General features: G+C 34.9%; 1 protein-coding gene across 4 annotated transcripts; it reads right to left on the reverse strand.

Moving 5' to 3' along the window:
* Positions 1-114: 114 nt before the first annotated feature.
* On the reverse strand, positions 115-15785 carry LOC107487261 (kinesin-like protein KIN-14B). Of its 4 annotated transcripts, none has more exons than XM_021141853.2 (23): positions 15683-15785; positions 14392-14528; positions 13497-13583; positions 13133-13303; positions 12930-13036; positions 12575-12706; positions 12285-12463; positions 11481-11642; positions 10232-10323; positions 9141-9289; positions 8689-8862; positions 8026-8169; positions 6685-6846; positions 6193-6264; positions 5523-5578; positions 5195-5408; positions 4338-4529; positions 4057-4248; positions 2964-3314; positions 2390-2488; positions 1462-1602; positions 1232-1390; positions 115-660 (listed from the first exon to the last, which is right to left on the reverse strand). In XM_021141853.2, exons 1-23 carry the CDS (start codon positions 15688-15690, stop codon positions 223-225), a joined length of 3618 nt encoding a protein of 1205 aa, XP_020997512.1. In that variant the 5' UTR covers positions 15691-15785; the 3' UTR covers positions 115-222. The 4 variants fall into 4 exon arrangements, with proteins under 4 accessions (XP_020997512.1, XP_020997513.1, XP_015963366.1 ...); XM_021141854.2 differs by having other exon boundaries at positions 4338-4442; positions 14392-14515; positions 15683-15779; XM_016107880.3 differs by having other exon boundaries at positions 14392-14515; positions 15683-15779.
* Between the last annotated feature and the right edge of the window lie 1069 nt (positions 15786-16854).

Here is a 16854-nt window from a genome sequence, read left to right on the forward strand (position 1 = left end):
TAAACAAGCCTAAAACATGTGCAAGTTTGCATTCTCCAACCAATGGTTTGTGCAAAAGGTTTCCTCTTGTAACCGATTGCCCAAATCTTAATGTTAGTTCCATACAGAAAAATACACACCAAAATTAATTTGCATGCATAATAACTATCGTAAATTAAGATTACCAAGAACTGTAGCCATTAACACAATTGACTCAAGGCATGTTAGTTCACAATCATAAGGTTATGTCCTAACATCTTTCAGGGCACCCTCTTTTTCAAGCTCACTGACCAGGTTCCTAAGGGATGGAACCTTCATGGCTAAAGTCCTATATAATCTAGAATATCGTGCTCGAGTGCCATCTGCCGTCCTTGCCAAAGCAAGCAAGCTTAGAGCTTCAGGTAGTTCCGCAAATACCTGTTTCATTTGCTCCAAGCTCATATCTTCCAACACGGATGGTCTAGGTGCGACCCTCACGATCTCACCTCCTTTAGGTTCCTGAACTCGAGCATCAGCTTTGATTATTAGTTCTGAATTTGAGTTTGCTCCACATTTGATGATAAATGGTGAGGTATTGCCAGTATTAAATTGGAGGACGTTCCACTGTGTCGCATCAGTTTCAGAGCCAGAACCCAGGTCTGTTACTGGTTTGCCTATACTGCTTTCATCTTCAGGAATTGACTACACCATACAGGTAGAAAGGCTTAGGAATCTAAAACCTTGGAGGAAAAAGGCTATACCCAGTTGACCTCAAAGAAAAATATAATAAATCCATAAATTTCATACAAAATTGAACAAACACCATCACAACCACCAAATCTGGTCTCACTAGCATGGATTGGTAAATGAATCAGAAATCATAATATTCTATCATAAATCGTATTTATATTTGGGCGATCAAATTTCATTTTAAAAACAAGGAATGAGAAAATCATTTCAAATTAATTTGTATCCAATCATTCCTTAGCATTTAACTCGGTTGCAAACCCAACCAGCTGATGAAACAATTTTAATTTATTCCAGTGTTATTTGGTCATTAACGAATTAAACAATAAGATTTGGAATAATGCTAGCCGTAACTGATTTTTGTTATGTTAGACCAACTTGGTTAACAAAAAAGACTTGGATGTGTATAGCAAATACTCTTAAAAAACAGGGCAAAAGGTGGACAACCATATACAAAGAGGATGATGACCATAAGCATGTAATGAATGGGGTACAATGTAGCCCGACAGACCAACACTTTGCATACCTCAATCATGCGGCGAGCATCTGCGATGTGCCTCTGAGCGCAGGGTTGATCAATTTCAAGAAGGGAAGGCATCCGTTGTGTTAGTTCATCAAGAGAAACTAACACTGCTCTCTTTTTACTTCTCCCGATGGTATTCATATTAGAAAGTCTTGTTATATCCTGAATAAAATACACGTTAAAATTATTATTTTTATTCAAGTTAAAACCAGATTTTTAGAAGAAACTAAAACCTTTATTTGCTTCAATATGCTATCAAGTGAAATGAGAGATGCCAATCGTGAATCTTCTGCGGCAGTAGAAGGACTTTGCACAGGTGAATCACCATTTTCCAGTGTAAATAAAGCTACATCACTTCTCATTTGTTGTAAAATCTAAATATGATAAGAAATCAATGTGAGCACATGATAATTATTTAAGAAATTGCATCAGGATCCTTCTTTAAGTTAAGCTTCATCTACCCTAACTTCGCAAAAACTTAATATGGTCCAAGTGTAACACTGACAATAGACAGAACAGCATTTAAGAATGGAAGTTGTTGTCAAATGCAACATTTTCCCCCATCTTTGAATCACCTATTTTTCTGCTCAGAAGGAACTGAAGCAATTACCAAACTGAAGCCTAGGATGCCGGCTTCCCAAGAATCCTTTAGACGTTGTCTGTGAGTTAGGGTTTGGAGGGAAGGGGAGGGGAAAGGAAAGCTTGTAGAATAAATTGTGCTACAAGCTCTCCATTTTCGTCCAAACTCAACTCACAAACAACCCCTTAGAGCTCCTTGGTCATAACTAACTGGTGTGGTGCATGAGTGGGTCACAAGAACCGGTACATATTGCATTTACATCTTCTCCCCTAACCACGCACACACTCTGGAAGTCCGAGAATAAGCTTGTGGCAACAAAAGCAATTATACTGTCATGGGACTTCCACTTCCTCTTGCTCTTGCTCTTATTAAATCAATTTAAAAGTGTAAAAGTGAACATTTTAAAACAAAATACCGCACTACAGTTGTTCATATTAAAATTTCACACGAAAGTGATGCAACCTTCATTCATATGGTAACTAGTGAATCTTTTCTTTTAATTCATGAAGAAACTATCCAAAAGTCAGTTTGTAAAATATTATGTGTGCATGAGATATAGCAATTAAATAAAGTAAAAGTACCCTTCTTTTTTTGAGATCAACAGATTCTAGAGCTGAACGCAACTTAGCCACCTGTGCTGCATTGTCGGCCTCTTCTGTTCCCAGGGTACCAGCAATATCCTGATAACCCACATGAGTACAACATAGAGTCAAAACATGATCTGTATTATAAATAACAAAAGCAGATTATTTTCAGTGACATTTTCGTCAAACAGTAAAAATAAATCATTTATGGATTTAGGATGACCATATACACAAAGTAACCTCATATTCTATTCTTAAACCAGGATTTACTTTTTGGTCTTAATAAAATGTCATATCAGAAATGGGAGACAAGAAAACAAAACCAGTATAAGATACACACTCCTATAAGTTTTCTAGAAGAAAAACAAAGCATGCTACTTGTGAAACCCTTTTTGCACCAAAGACGCTCATTGGCCATTTGCTAAATATCAAAACAAAGGGAAAGTGCATCACCCCATTGAGTTGACCATCTCTCTACACATAGCCCCAATGTAAGCAAGGCTTCTTGCAGGAGTCGAGAACATGAATTGTACTGAATCTATTCTCCAGACAGATTTAAGATGAAGCATACCTTCAAGTGTTGCAGTTGGGAAGTATAGACACATTTCGAATATTCAAGTAGTAGTTGGCCAAGTACATCGGTGTTGGAAGGCTGAGCAGCACCTAGTCCAGCCATCCAACCATCCATAATTGCAGTTGAAATAAGCTCCAACTGACCAGTTGATCCCCCAGGTGCATCATTTGCAGTAAGAGAGAGAAAATCAAAGCTCTCTGCAAGCCAGATTCTAATTTGACGCTGCAGCTCACCTGCAGGAGTATGTACAAATAGTGCAGCAAGAGGCTTGTTTCCAACTGCAAAACCTTTCGCTTCCTCAGTAATTTCCCTCAACTTTACAGCAGTTACCTGCTGTCTCCAGGTGTCCTGTGCAGTTTACTTCAAATTTTAAAGTTAATGGCAACAACAATTTTAGAAATAAACGAAAAAAAAAATTTCTATCCGTGACTTGAGTTCAAAGATTGAATTTTTCAGCCAGTATGGTAGCAGAAAAGAAGCCTCAATCAAATTAAAAGAATGAATGTATCTTCATGGAAAAAATTTTTAATAACTGCCATTTACAAAGGTGAAAACACGAGATAGGGATAAGTGGTATATGATTTTTATATAAACCACCATTTTGACGTTCAAAAGATTGATTTGTTGTGAAGTATAGCATTCCACACATATTAATAACTACCTAAAACATTTGCGATATCTAATTTGAGTGAACCAATATTTTGGCCCTTGAACGATAGTCCCTTATTTTGGGTGAATTTCTGAAATGTATTAGATAATATAACGATTCATAAACTTCTATTTAACAACTTAAACTTTTGGGATAAGTGGTTTAATGACACGGTATCAACATTTCTATGACCAACAAATTTAGAGTTTGATCCTTGTTACATTCATTCTTCTAAATAAAGATGGAATTTCAACATAAGGCAAAAGTAGATCAATGCTTAATCACGCTTCAAGCCAAGAGAAGAGGCTGTCTTACAAGCTAATCTTCTAAGGGCTAAAACAACGGTTTACTCTTTTTCTTTTATGGATCTCAAAGATCAAAAGAGAAAACTACATCGGTAAACTAATCATCAAAAAGGAGATTAGAGGATGTAGGCATTACCTCATCGATTCCACGAATCTTCAAAACAACAGATGAAAATTTGGACTTCTTCTCAGGCTTTATATTCACTTTAAATCCTCGAATCTGCTCATCAAAATACTGCACAGGAGATCTTCCAGGACTACTCCCTCTGCTGGAACTTCTACTGCGTCCAGCATTAGCCTTTTCTAGAAAGCACTCAACTGGCAAAACCTTCCAATCCAATATGCAAATTAATCAGAGTATCCACGCCAAATTCAATTTACTAGACCACCAGCAAATACATACCAAATTTTTGTTACCTTAATGGATTGCAACTCTGGATATCTAGCAATCAAAGATCGTATATAGAGGATTCTAACACGGGAAACAAGCATTGTATCCATTACTCGCTTTGGCTCCATTTTCTGAATAAAAGAGAAAACAGCATCCCTAATTTCAGCAAGCATCTCATGTTCCCTGAAGGAACCACCTTTAATGACTGCAGCTAGAACCTGCAATCGTTGCATTTCTACCCTGTAAGTGTAATGGATATTATCATGCTGTTCATACTTTATTTTGTCTAGACAGAAGATGCAGAGCAATCAACATCAGAGCAAATTTTTTCAAGGGTGTCTTGGTCTGCTCTTACATTTGTTATGGGATATAATTGTGTTTATGGCCTTCCATTGATTCTCTCTGCATTTAAAGGAATTTCAATTCCTGATATGCAAAGAGGTATTTTTTTAGCAATTTAATCTTACTGTTTCATTTTATTTTCTCATTCATAAGGGATTCTATTGTCTCACCAGGTACAGCTCTTCAGTCTCGAATATCAGAATAAATTAAACAAACCAATAATCATCAAACACCTAAACAAACTAAATATTTATAAACTTTCAAACTTGATTGAGTATAATTCTTAAGCCCAAATTTTGGCAACTAGAAATGGAACTCACAATGCGGATCTGCCCAAAACCTTCAGTGCATCTAGGCACTGTACCATCCAATGAGTAATTAGCAGATTACCAGAGACATGGAATTGTTAAAGTTTAGACTTGTGATAAGGATTTTAACAAGAACTCCTCCCCACAAAAAGCTTAAAATACGACACATCTCCACACACATTATAATTCATCCATTCTCAACAAAATAAATGCTACACATATCAATATAATACCAGCATCAGAAGCTTGTTTGCACCATCCGCAATGGCAGCATGGCCATCATATTGATCTGGATTAAAGTCATTCAGGGCAGCAGTAAGATATTCACCCGCTGGGGTAACCTTATCTTTCTCAGATCCAGATCTAACTATAGCAAATGCGCCACCATTTTTATCTGTCACCAAGGGTGAAGGAAGAACATCCATGGAACGAGATCTTGTATTATTGCTGGGATCATTCCATATTCCAAACAATGAGAATATAGCCAATAATCACCAGAATCATATGATTTAAAAAAAAAAATACAATAACAAAACCTACAGGAACTAAATTAGAATATACCTCCCTATATTTTGAGGCTGAACATTAACTGATCCCTTGGATGATGTACTTGAAAACTGTAAATAAAGGAAGAATTTTTTCAAACAAAAACACTACATAGACAGCATGAAAGCAGGCAATAAAATAATGGTCACAATATTTTTGGTTGTGCTGTCTATCCCATATATATGCTCAAAGAAAACCGACATAGAGGAAACAGAATTTGAGAACTTATCTAGTGAAGAGAATAACATGAAGAAGTTTTACAATCCACCAAAAGAATACAGACGAATTAGGCATAGCGGAAAATAGTGATAAAATAAAATAATTTAGTTATATTTTTAAGTTAGGAGATCTCTTTTCACAGAGTATTTTTCACCTTTGAATGTATGAACTGTACTAGCCCAACCCGTGAATGTTATCATGACATCAAGATAATCACGCATATTAAGTTTAAGAATAAATAAATTGAACATCTATATATAACTATTCTAATATCAACATCAACATTTACTTATATTTTGAAAATAATTTTATACATTTAAGTAAAATTATAGTGAACATTAAATCCAATTATTGGAACTATGAAGTTATTCAATGTAGCTTGTTGATTAATATGCACACAAAATATATGTATATACACCACCACAAATGAGAACAGTTATTTTGTTATGAAATAAAATTTGCCTACCTGAGGCGATCCAGACAAAGACTTTTTCTCTGTTAATTTATCAAATAATTTCTCATTTTCTTCGTGCAACCTCTGCAAAATATTGAATTGAAAATTAAGCACATCAAAACTTAATCTAAAAGAATTATGGCATTCACTTATGGCATGCTTCCTTTTTGGGATAAGTAAAATAGCAGATCTTTTAATCTAAAAAGTTTATCAGAAGAGAAAACCGAAAGAGTCAGTTGCAGGTCTAGTATTCTCACCTTTTCATGGATATTAAGACGGTTAACAAGTATCTCATCAGGGGCAGGCCAAGATTTACAAGAATTGGTGCCATTTGACCAACTAGTTATTGCTTAGCTAAAATTTTCTCAGTTGAATACATGGGTGCAAAAGATGTTTTGATGGGGAAAAAAAAAGGAATAAAAGAGTCTAAAGCAATAACCAGAATCCTACTTGAAGGGAATATTGGAAGCATTCCAGTCAGATAAATTGTTATGTATAACAGACCTCAATTAGAGCATCACGTTTCTTGAGTTCTGCTTCCAGCTTCATGTTTACTGTAGAAGAATTCATGTCATTCCCACTACCAATGGAATTCATGCCATTTGACCCAGTGCTGCTGGATCTAAGAGCTTCATTGAATCGTGCTTCAAGGGTTCCAATTTTAGCCTGTAACAAAAAAGACAAACAGACATCAAGTATATTAGCGGACAAGTATTAAGAAAACAGATTACATGCATCTAAAGAAAAAAGTTGCTAACGCCACATTATACAACAAAGCTATAGCTCATAGCTGCAGGTCATGGTCCACAGTGCCATGTCACAGACAATGGAATGAAATACTTGAAAGACATGGTTTGTTTGGCACCTAAACTAAACAAATTGGCCCACCGGTTCTATATTACTCACAATCAAAAGGATCCTTGCAAAAGATTTTCACTCCAGAAGAATAGACTAACAAAATATTTTGTTATAGACATCTAGTAAATGGGTAAAAGGAAGACAATGCAGTGAGCATCTCAAAATTGTGCTTAGTGGTTGTTCCTTCAATCAAAGCTCTGATAAGTGATGACCGGAAGAAATCACAATGGATTATAACAACTTTAATGATTATTTGGATACAGGAAGTGATACCCAAACCTCTAGCAAGATAAAAGAATATGCAGAGACACAGAAGATGGGAAGTGTAGCTTCAATGTGATTTGCATGAGAATGATTATTTCACAACTCAATAATTCATCTACTCAAATCTCATCATAAACCAAGATGAATAAGTCAATAAGAGCTGGCTGAATTGCATACAAAGGTTGATCCTGAAATGTCATTATTTTCACAACATTGTCAAAGCATAAGAAATGAAAGGATTAGGAATGAATGGACACACTTGATGAAGTTACTGCATTAGATACGTGGACACACTAGAGATGATAGAATTAGGAATTGATGCGTTAGAGAGAGTTGAAATAGTGCCTATTGGAGAAAATATGGTAGAATATTATTGACTTAGATGGTTTGGGCATAAATAGAAAAATTAATGAGATGTAAGAGTTGTCCAATATATATATAAAAACCACTGGTAAAACTATTAAAAGAAAAACAATATAAATGCTTTTGGTTTAAATGTTAAACTGATTCACAACAAAATACTCTCACATCTTTTATCCATATAGCCAACTCCACCTACTGAAACAAGCCTCAATTTTTTGCATACAAAGCTCATTTTCAGAACATCTAAGTTTTATATCAGAAAAAAAAAGTATCATTATATAAGAGAACACTTATAAATTGGACTTATAAATCATTTGTGAAAATGTCTAATGAATGCTTTCCTTGTAATAGGATATCAACCTGCAAGGTTTGGATGGTTGAATCCCGCTGTTGTATCTTCAAGTTTTGTTCTTGCTCTAACTGTAACAGACGAGAAACTTGATTTCTAAGCTGAGCACTTTGTTCTTTCTCTATGTTATGATCTTCCAGAAGAATATGCTCTGCCTGAGCAAAGAAACAACAATGTAAAACATTGCAAGCCTTTTGTTCAACAGTAACAATCAAATATTGAAAGGACAAAATGATTTTTTGCAAAATAGTGGAAACCAAAGAACATTTTGCAGTGAAAAATTATCTATATATTTCAAGAAAACAAAGCATATATGACTTCTTTCAACAATATATCAGATTGGAGTTTTGAGAGGGGGGGGATTACTATTTGATGAGAACAAATAATATAACATGGCATCTGCAGAAGTTGTAATTGACCAAATGCACACCTAGAATGCAAGCCCAAAAATATATATAAACAAATGCAACAAATGAAATATTTTGGTTGTGTTTATTTAGCCACATAAGAAACATTCAAATGCTGAACAAGAATCTTGTTACTTGCCACATGTGAAGAATATATTGTTATCTACCAGAGTAACATCATTAGTGTGTTACATGGAGAAAGCAACATTGCCAAACTATTTTAGAAACCTGCCACCATATCCATGACACTTAAATAAATTACCATACCTTTAGATCTGTCTGCAATGTAGAAGTAACTTTCCATGCCTTCTGAACTTCATTGAAGAGTAGAACACACTGATCATTTGCGTCTTTAAGCAGCTGCTTAAGTCCCAGAACCTCTTCCTTCAGATCTTGGACTTCTTTCTCTCTTGCATACAATTCCTTCCGGGAATCATTCGCCTATAAGAGCCATGACACGTTAAATCTAAATAGCAAAATTGTAATCTTGAACTCTCTGCTGCAATGACCTAAAAAGACTTGTAAGGTCAGAAGGACAAATACAAGGAAAAGTATAGTGAACTGAATTCTAACTAAGTTAATCAGTTACACCACATATATGAATCAATCTTGCATTATATGGTCTCTTTCTTTTAAACTAGCAAATCACATTTCAAATCACACAGAAGATAGCAGGGGATGAAGGCCAAAGAAAGAAATGGGGATAGGGAAGAACATACATCATCTCCCCACTTCATTGTATCTTGGTTTCCAAGGCTTAGTACAGAATTTCGTGCTCTGGCAGAGAAACTGACAGACGATAATGTCTCGGATAAATTTGAAATATTTGGACATAGATTCACTATCATCAGTGTTTTTGAATTCCCACCTATAAACATCAAAGAGAATTTACAACAAAGGTGATTATGTGCCTAAATTTAAGCAAATATAACTGAATTCCAAATCATGACAATGCAATATAAATAATTATATTGAGAATCAGTTTCTATGTCAAACGAAAGCACCACAGATTATGTTCACAGTGTCACTTCACACTTTTAACAGAGTTTTTCTACACAGTGGAGGGATAAGAAGTTATCCATTGGTGGAATAAGTCAAAAACCATAGATGGAGTAAAAACCCACTTTACTAGCATTATACCACCAAACTTGGGCTACTGTATGCCTTTTACAGATTGGCATATATGGGTTCATTCACTGCCCAACATCCTCCACATACAACACTACCTATCTTATAGATGTGCTGTAAAAATTTCGTTCAGATTTCAGTAATCGTTTTCATCACAGACCTTTACTATCCAGCTTGAATTTACAAACAGATAAGATATCACTATATTAACAAACCAAAACACCACCACCAGGGCCAACATGTCAAAGCATTTTAACATCTCGACAAGAACAGACAATCTATTATTGTCATCAATACATCAAGAATCTAATGTACAATGACCAGGAGAGTAATAGGAGTTAGGGAATTCTCTAGAAGAGTCTAGAAGTTAGAAGTGGCTACTGATCTGTCAAGACAATGCTAGCTACCACAGTTCCCTCTAACCAACTCAGATTCTCCTGACTAACTTAAGTGTGTATTGACTCTCCTGCCCCTCTTCACTAACTAGCTGAAAACACACTCCTCTCTATGTATACAAGCACAGATTCAGTGCTTTTGTGATTCATTATTCATAATTATCAATTCCTACTTCTCTTTCTAGTTTTCCTCTTCTCTCTTCTCTCTACTGTCTCTTCTCTAACTCTATAAAGAGTACACAAATGCCACCATTAGTTTCTAAATAAATAGAAATAAGAAGAATTACCAAGCGAGTCTGCAAGCAGTTTTGTTATCACTGAGTTCTCATAAGGAATAGCATCCTTCTTTGAGGTCAAAGAAGACAAAACATCTCCCAAACTGTAAAGACAAATATAAAATGCAGCAAGAAATGAGAGAAATTTCTAAACTTTCTATAACACTTCAACATGAATGAAAACGGAAATCATGATTTTACAAGGAGAAATCACGTTACGATTCAGTTTTGTAGATTTTAAGCATATCACCTAATTTGTGGTTCATAAAGTATTTCAAACGGGCCTGTGTGCATGCACATATGACACACCGTAGACTTCACAACACAAAAAGGGTAGGTTTATTCATAAGTTATACATTTGGAGAAACTCGGGTTGGGTTGCAATAACTTGCATAATGCATATGTTTCCACCTATTACTACTGGATTACATTTCTGTGGTGCACTCATTCCAATCCATTCCCCATCTGTTCCAACATTGTTCTGTTGCTGTTTCTCTATGCAATGAATTGCTTGTCCTTCTATGTGAAACTACCTATTAATATTTGGTGGCACCAGTTTGGGGTTTTAAATCGATTCCCAACCTGGTCAAACATCATTCTGCAGGTATCTATTAGAATAGATTGTTTGGCATTTGTTAAAGAAGCTAGCGTAGTTTATTTCATTGGTACAATTTTTGTTGACCGGCATATCAAGAGAAACAAGCCCCCTAAGGAGAATACAAAGTTGATATAGTCATACGAGGCAAACTATTTGTAGATTAATTCCCCAAGCAGAATTAGTTATAATAAGAGACCATTACTTAACTCTCCCAAAACTTAAACTATCGAATAAGGCACTCAAAATAACTTTTTATTTTATCTAAGACATTCCCTCATGCAAGAAATCATTCAGCCTGAAGCATGAATGTATAGGCTCCCCTACCATGTGTTGCATGGTAACATTTAAGAAGAATGGATTGAACTCTAGACCATTTGGTAATAAAAGGATCATATAATGAACCCTATTCGCCTCTACCAAAAGTAAATTAAGCTTGCTAGGTTGTGGTACAGCAAGAAGTCTTTTTTTTAGTTAACTAATGTTGAGCAAGCACCATTTACACCATGTAATAAAAAGAGACAAACCACCAAAAATCTAGGATAACAGATAACATTTGAACCAAATCACATGAATAGACAAAATAAAAAAATATTAGCTGGCTAGTAGGCAAATAAAACATATAGTTGAAAGAGAAGAAAAATGTTAAGAATTAAAATGACATACGCTGAAAGTGACTTCATAACATGCAGCAAATCTGTGACACGCTCACCACTATCATCTTCCGTTATTAAACCTTCACTTCCGGCCAAATCAACAAGAGAGAGTTTGCTATATGAGTTTTCACCGATGATCAAATTGTTATGAAATATGTGTATTGTGACAATCCTGAAAATGAAGGCATATTAGAGAAAGGCACTTGTCTAAATTAGTGAACAGTACCAAGAAAAAATCCACTAACACAGGACAGATGAACATAAAATCGCACAATAATCTTTCACTTACTTTTTACCCCAGAATATTATCATGGTAATAAATTTGAAGAAACCTAAGGCAAACTAATGGATCTTGTTGCTTAATTAGGCCATTATTTTATTACGATTCATGCATTACATACTTCCTTCTTCTATTGTTACTTAACCGAGTCAACCAAGTGCAAAACTTTTTTTGTGAAATAAGAAAATTATACATATTATAATACAACATCCTAAGTGCACTGATATCACCAACTACCTTAGTGGAAATAAGCTATCAGTTGAAGTATATCATGCAAAAACAAACTGAAATCATGAAACAATGTACAATATGAGTCTATTAATGTTGTAAATGTAAATATTAAGAACTTTAACTTTGAACTTTGTAGGATATTTCCGTTTACGACATGTGATTAAAATGGATATTACATAAAACTAGAACGTATTTGTATTTCATTCATATTCAATTCAACAATAAATAAAAATTCCATTTAGATCACTCAAATTTCAATATTTCGTTGCAAAGATTGTTGTGAGCAGGGAAGTTAGACCATACAAATGAGAAACATTAATCTTTAGTGTATCATTTCCTCGACTCTGAAATGCAGCTTTCAAAACCCTAACAAACTCTGGAGGGTTATCAACTTTTTCCTGCACTAGTTCTATGAAACATTCAGGCAATCCAAAAGAGACTTTAGGCTTGCTTTTCCCTGACACCGAGACAAGATCTCTAGCCTGCAGGAACATTTAAAAAAGAAGGCCTTGATAATCTAATGCCAACCAAAACCAGGAAGCAAACAGTGGATACCAGAAAAGTTGTATATAGTAAGTAAAAGAGAACAGGACCTGTTCATTATAGAGCTCAAAAACGGTAATGCTAAATTGGTACTGAGAAGTGGCAGTTGAATCTGAGTTGGTTAAATCAAACAGCTCCTCAAAACAACGAGCATATAGACCTCGATCATAGTCTGGTCCTTCCTGACAACAATGAATGAACATCAAACATACAAATTTAGGCGCAATATTCTTGACTAAGTGAAAGAATGGGTAAAATAATTGACTTCATTTATCAGATAGGATTTCCATTTTTCAATCAGCATTGAATTCAAGACCTGCATGTAACTATTTATTTCTTTTGAGAAGCAGGCCAAAAGTATGCCCAGAGCACAATGCACACAAGGTGAAAGACAGAAAGAATAACCATTGTGTGCGTCTTTCCAGAATTGGTTTGTCCATATGCAAATATTGAAACATTATATCCATCCAATGCTGATTGCACTAGTGGCTGAACATCAGTGAACAACTCAGCTGCAAACAGAATATTTATTGCAAGGTAATTCAAAAGCATGCAAGAGGTTTTGAAGTTTGAACACAAAAAAGATGTTAAATAAAATACAACTTTACCCTGTCCAACATGAGGACCGTAAACTCTGTCAAATTCAAAATCTTTCTTGGAGTTAGACAAGGATTCATCACCGGTATTTACACGGATAGTAAAATCATTGGGAAATTCAATGACTGAAGGACCTTCATCTTCAAATAATGGTCTTGTGCGGCAGAAAACACGTATGTTGCCTGCAAATGATATCAAAGCACACATTTGAATATGCTTAAAAACACGGAGGCCATGCAATATAGGGATTACCTGTGTGTTCCACTAACAATATACTTCATTACATTACGTAATATATAAACATTATCTTTGAGGAAAACCTGAACTCAATACAAGGAAACTAACAATAATAAAGAAATTACACATACTAATTACCTTTGGATGTCAATAAGTCATTGAACAATCTCTTTTTCTCATAGATCATTGAAGATATTCTTGCTTCAGTTTCAAGGGCAGCTTGATCTAGCAATCATAAGCAGCCACAAAATTCAAGATATAAAATCACAAGAGCAAACAACAGAATAGCTTACAAGAAAAGGCAAATACTATGATATGCATGCATCAGAATATTTGTTCAAAACGTGCTTTCTCAAAAACTTCAAAAAATAAAAGAAAATAAATAAATAAAATAGAAAAGCTTCCAACATTTGTTTAAAGAAAAAGTCTCAAGCCTGCATGGAACTAATTTTATGGCTCACAGAATATTAGACCTTGCAACACTTTGAACAAAAATATTTCAAGAATTTATGGATGGGCTCATTTACATATTTGCAGCTCACTTGGGCCTCTCTAATACAAATAAGAAATTATGAGAAGTTTTGATTGTCTGGATGAGCTAATTAAAACAGCCTTACAAACCCTTCTTTCTTTTGGGCTTATTTTCATTTTCATTAGCTAACATTTTAACTTATGGAAATTGTTATTATGATTGCTGGAAACAGCTTGACCAGTATCTGTTTTACAAATATTTTCTGACTATAGAATCACAGACCTTATTGAATCATCAAAATTCTAAATGTTCATATTTCAAGCATAAGCACTCCTATATTTGCCTATTCAAACGTTGTTCAGAAGTTCAGCTTATTCAACATAACATTTACAAAAGAGGGCTTATCTTATAACTTCTCTCTCCATGAATGCCCACTTATATTCTTCAATTCATCTAAACTTGGTGTGACCCAGTCAAAAAAAAGAATCAATAAGAAAAATGACAGACCTACGCCTTCTGCATATCTAGAGAACCGTGAATCAATACAATATAGTGATGTACCTAACTTGCGGGATTTCTCAGCAAGAACACCAAGATATCGTGTAACTCGATCAAGCTTTGCATTTGCATATGCGTGAAGTTCAGTTGCTTCTTGTCTTAACTGCAAGTAGTTTTTTCTAGCAAGCTGTGCAAAGTACCTGATGAGATTATTAAGACATGCCTAAACAAATATTGCATGATACGAGAACATTGACCAGTACACCACAGAAACAAAAATATTCAAAACATCAACCGAGCTTGTTTAATGTACAAGTACTTCAAATGATATGAAGGCATTTCAGAAAAAGCACATATACAAAAAAAATTTAGCACATGGTCATATGGAGGTTGGAAATTAATACCTACTACAAACAACCCAAACACCCAAACAATACATTTTTTCTACTGTCCTAAACAAGATTTCCAAAAGGCAGTGCCTATTTCCTGGTCGGCAAATAACATAATAGTCTTATTACTCTCAAAATATAATATCATAGTTCTCACTTCGGATGCATCTTACAAGATCACAACCTTATTATTTTCAGATTTTTTTTTTCTTTTCATGAAACTTTAAGGTAAAAAAAATACTGCTTTGACCCAAATTAGTTTCTAACTGATTTTATTAATTTTCTTTTCAATTATCCATCTTGATCCATACAGTAATGAATTTCAACAAAAATTATTCTCTTTCACTGACTACAGTCTACAGTTCCGAAACCGTAGCCTCGAAACACAGAAACAAAACCTGAGCAGTTGCGAAGACACATAAACAACAAGAATTTCGTCATGCTCCTTAGATGCAGAGCAATGCAATGCGATAAGCGTAGCAGAGAAGCAAAGGCAAGTGTCATTTTCTGAATCAGTAAAATGAAAACGTAAAGAACATGTTATAACAAAGATGACATTTTTTTAATCATTATTCCTTTCTATTGCAGTAGAATATATCCAAAATGGAGTGAAACAATTATGCCACTCCACTCTATTCCTCTCCATCTAATTATATTCCTTCTCAACACTATGAATTTAATCACCATGCTATCTTATTCCAACTACATTATATTCTTTTGAGAAAAAAAAAATTCCAAAACTGCAAAGAAATCGAACAAAACAAATAATAAATAAAGTTTCTCAAATGCCAAAACTAACTCATTTCTAGTCACTACAATTCTTTCGGGAAAAAAACCGATAAAGAACCGTTCGTTAACTTATAAGTGAAGAAATAACGAATAAACAAGCTCAGAACTAAAATTCCAGTTTCAACTACGAGCAAGAAGAAGAAGGAAGGTATGCATGGAAATGAAAAACACATTACCTTAACATTGTCCTTCAATCGCTGAACCTTGGAAGCCACGGATTGCGGCGGAGGTAGAGAGGAGGACATGGACTGCCATCTCGTTGGCGACGCATTCAGCCTCCCTCTGGTCCGCCATTGACGTAACCTCTCTCTCTCTCTCTCTCTCTCTCTCAACAAAGAGAAAATTGCAATTGTAAATATAATTTTTTATGAAATTAAAAGAAGAAGAAAAGGAGGAAGAAGAAGAAGACGGAAAAGGGAACACTTTCCACTAAATTCGGGAGCTTTTGAGATTTCGTCATCGTTATTATTACGGTGCTAGCTTGGGCTGTAATAATATATAATTAATTCTAGATTATTTATCCATTTTGGTACACTTTAGTCTTCAACTAAGATTAATTATTCTATTGGTTTCTAACAATTAATTCTGTCATCACTTAGATTTTTGACTCCGTCAACTCTAATGGAAGATAAAATAGTCTTTGACAACTCTAACAGGAGACAAAATGACTTCTGACCCCTTTGTTCGAAAACGACATTGTTCTTTCCCAATTTTCATAATATCTCGCACAACCTTAACATTCATAATCTCCTTCCTCACTTTCTTTTCCATATTTTCCTTCTTCTTCTTCAAGTCCAAGATCAAGTTATGGTGTAACTACCATGCGTGTCGCACCTTCCTCAACATGTTATGTACCACATACTTCCTAAATCTCTGTGATTGGTACATTCACTTCTTCTGCACTTCATCCACGCATCTCCTCCTACATCTTCAATAACAGCATCACTTTCAACATTGACAACGTTCAAGTTCTACAACTACTCAGCAATATAGATTGTTAGACATTAGGACATTATGAAAAGATTATCCTTCGACATCATATGCAAATTCTCATTTAATTTAAAATGGACCATAGTGCTTCATTCCTTCTTTTCCGGAATCCAAGTTGGTAGACAATTTCGACCTCGCATTCAAGTTTTCAGTACAACAAGTAATGTCGTTGTTGCCACTCATATATAAACTAAAGAGATTACTGAACATTGATTTGGAGAAGAAGTTGAAGGAAGCGATTAGAGTGGTGGACAAGGGCAAAGGAGGAGGGAGATAGCGATGACGATGATGGATCTTAACAAATCAGATTTGTTGTCTAGATTCATGAGATCCATTGAAGATGACAAGTACTTAAGAG

This window comes from Arachis duranensis, chromosome 5 (genome assembly GCF_000817695.3).
Source record: "Arachis duranensis cultivar V14167 chromosome 5, aradu.V14167.gnm2.J7QH, whole genome shotgun sequence".
NCBI classification, from domain to species: domain Eukaryota; kingdom Viridiplantae; phylum Streptophyta; class Magnoliopsida; order Fabales; family Fabaceae; genus Arachis; species Arachis duranensis.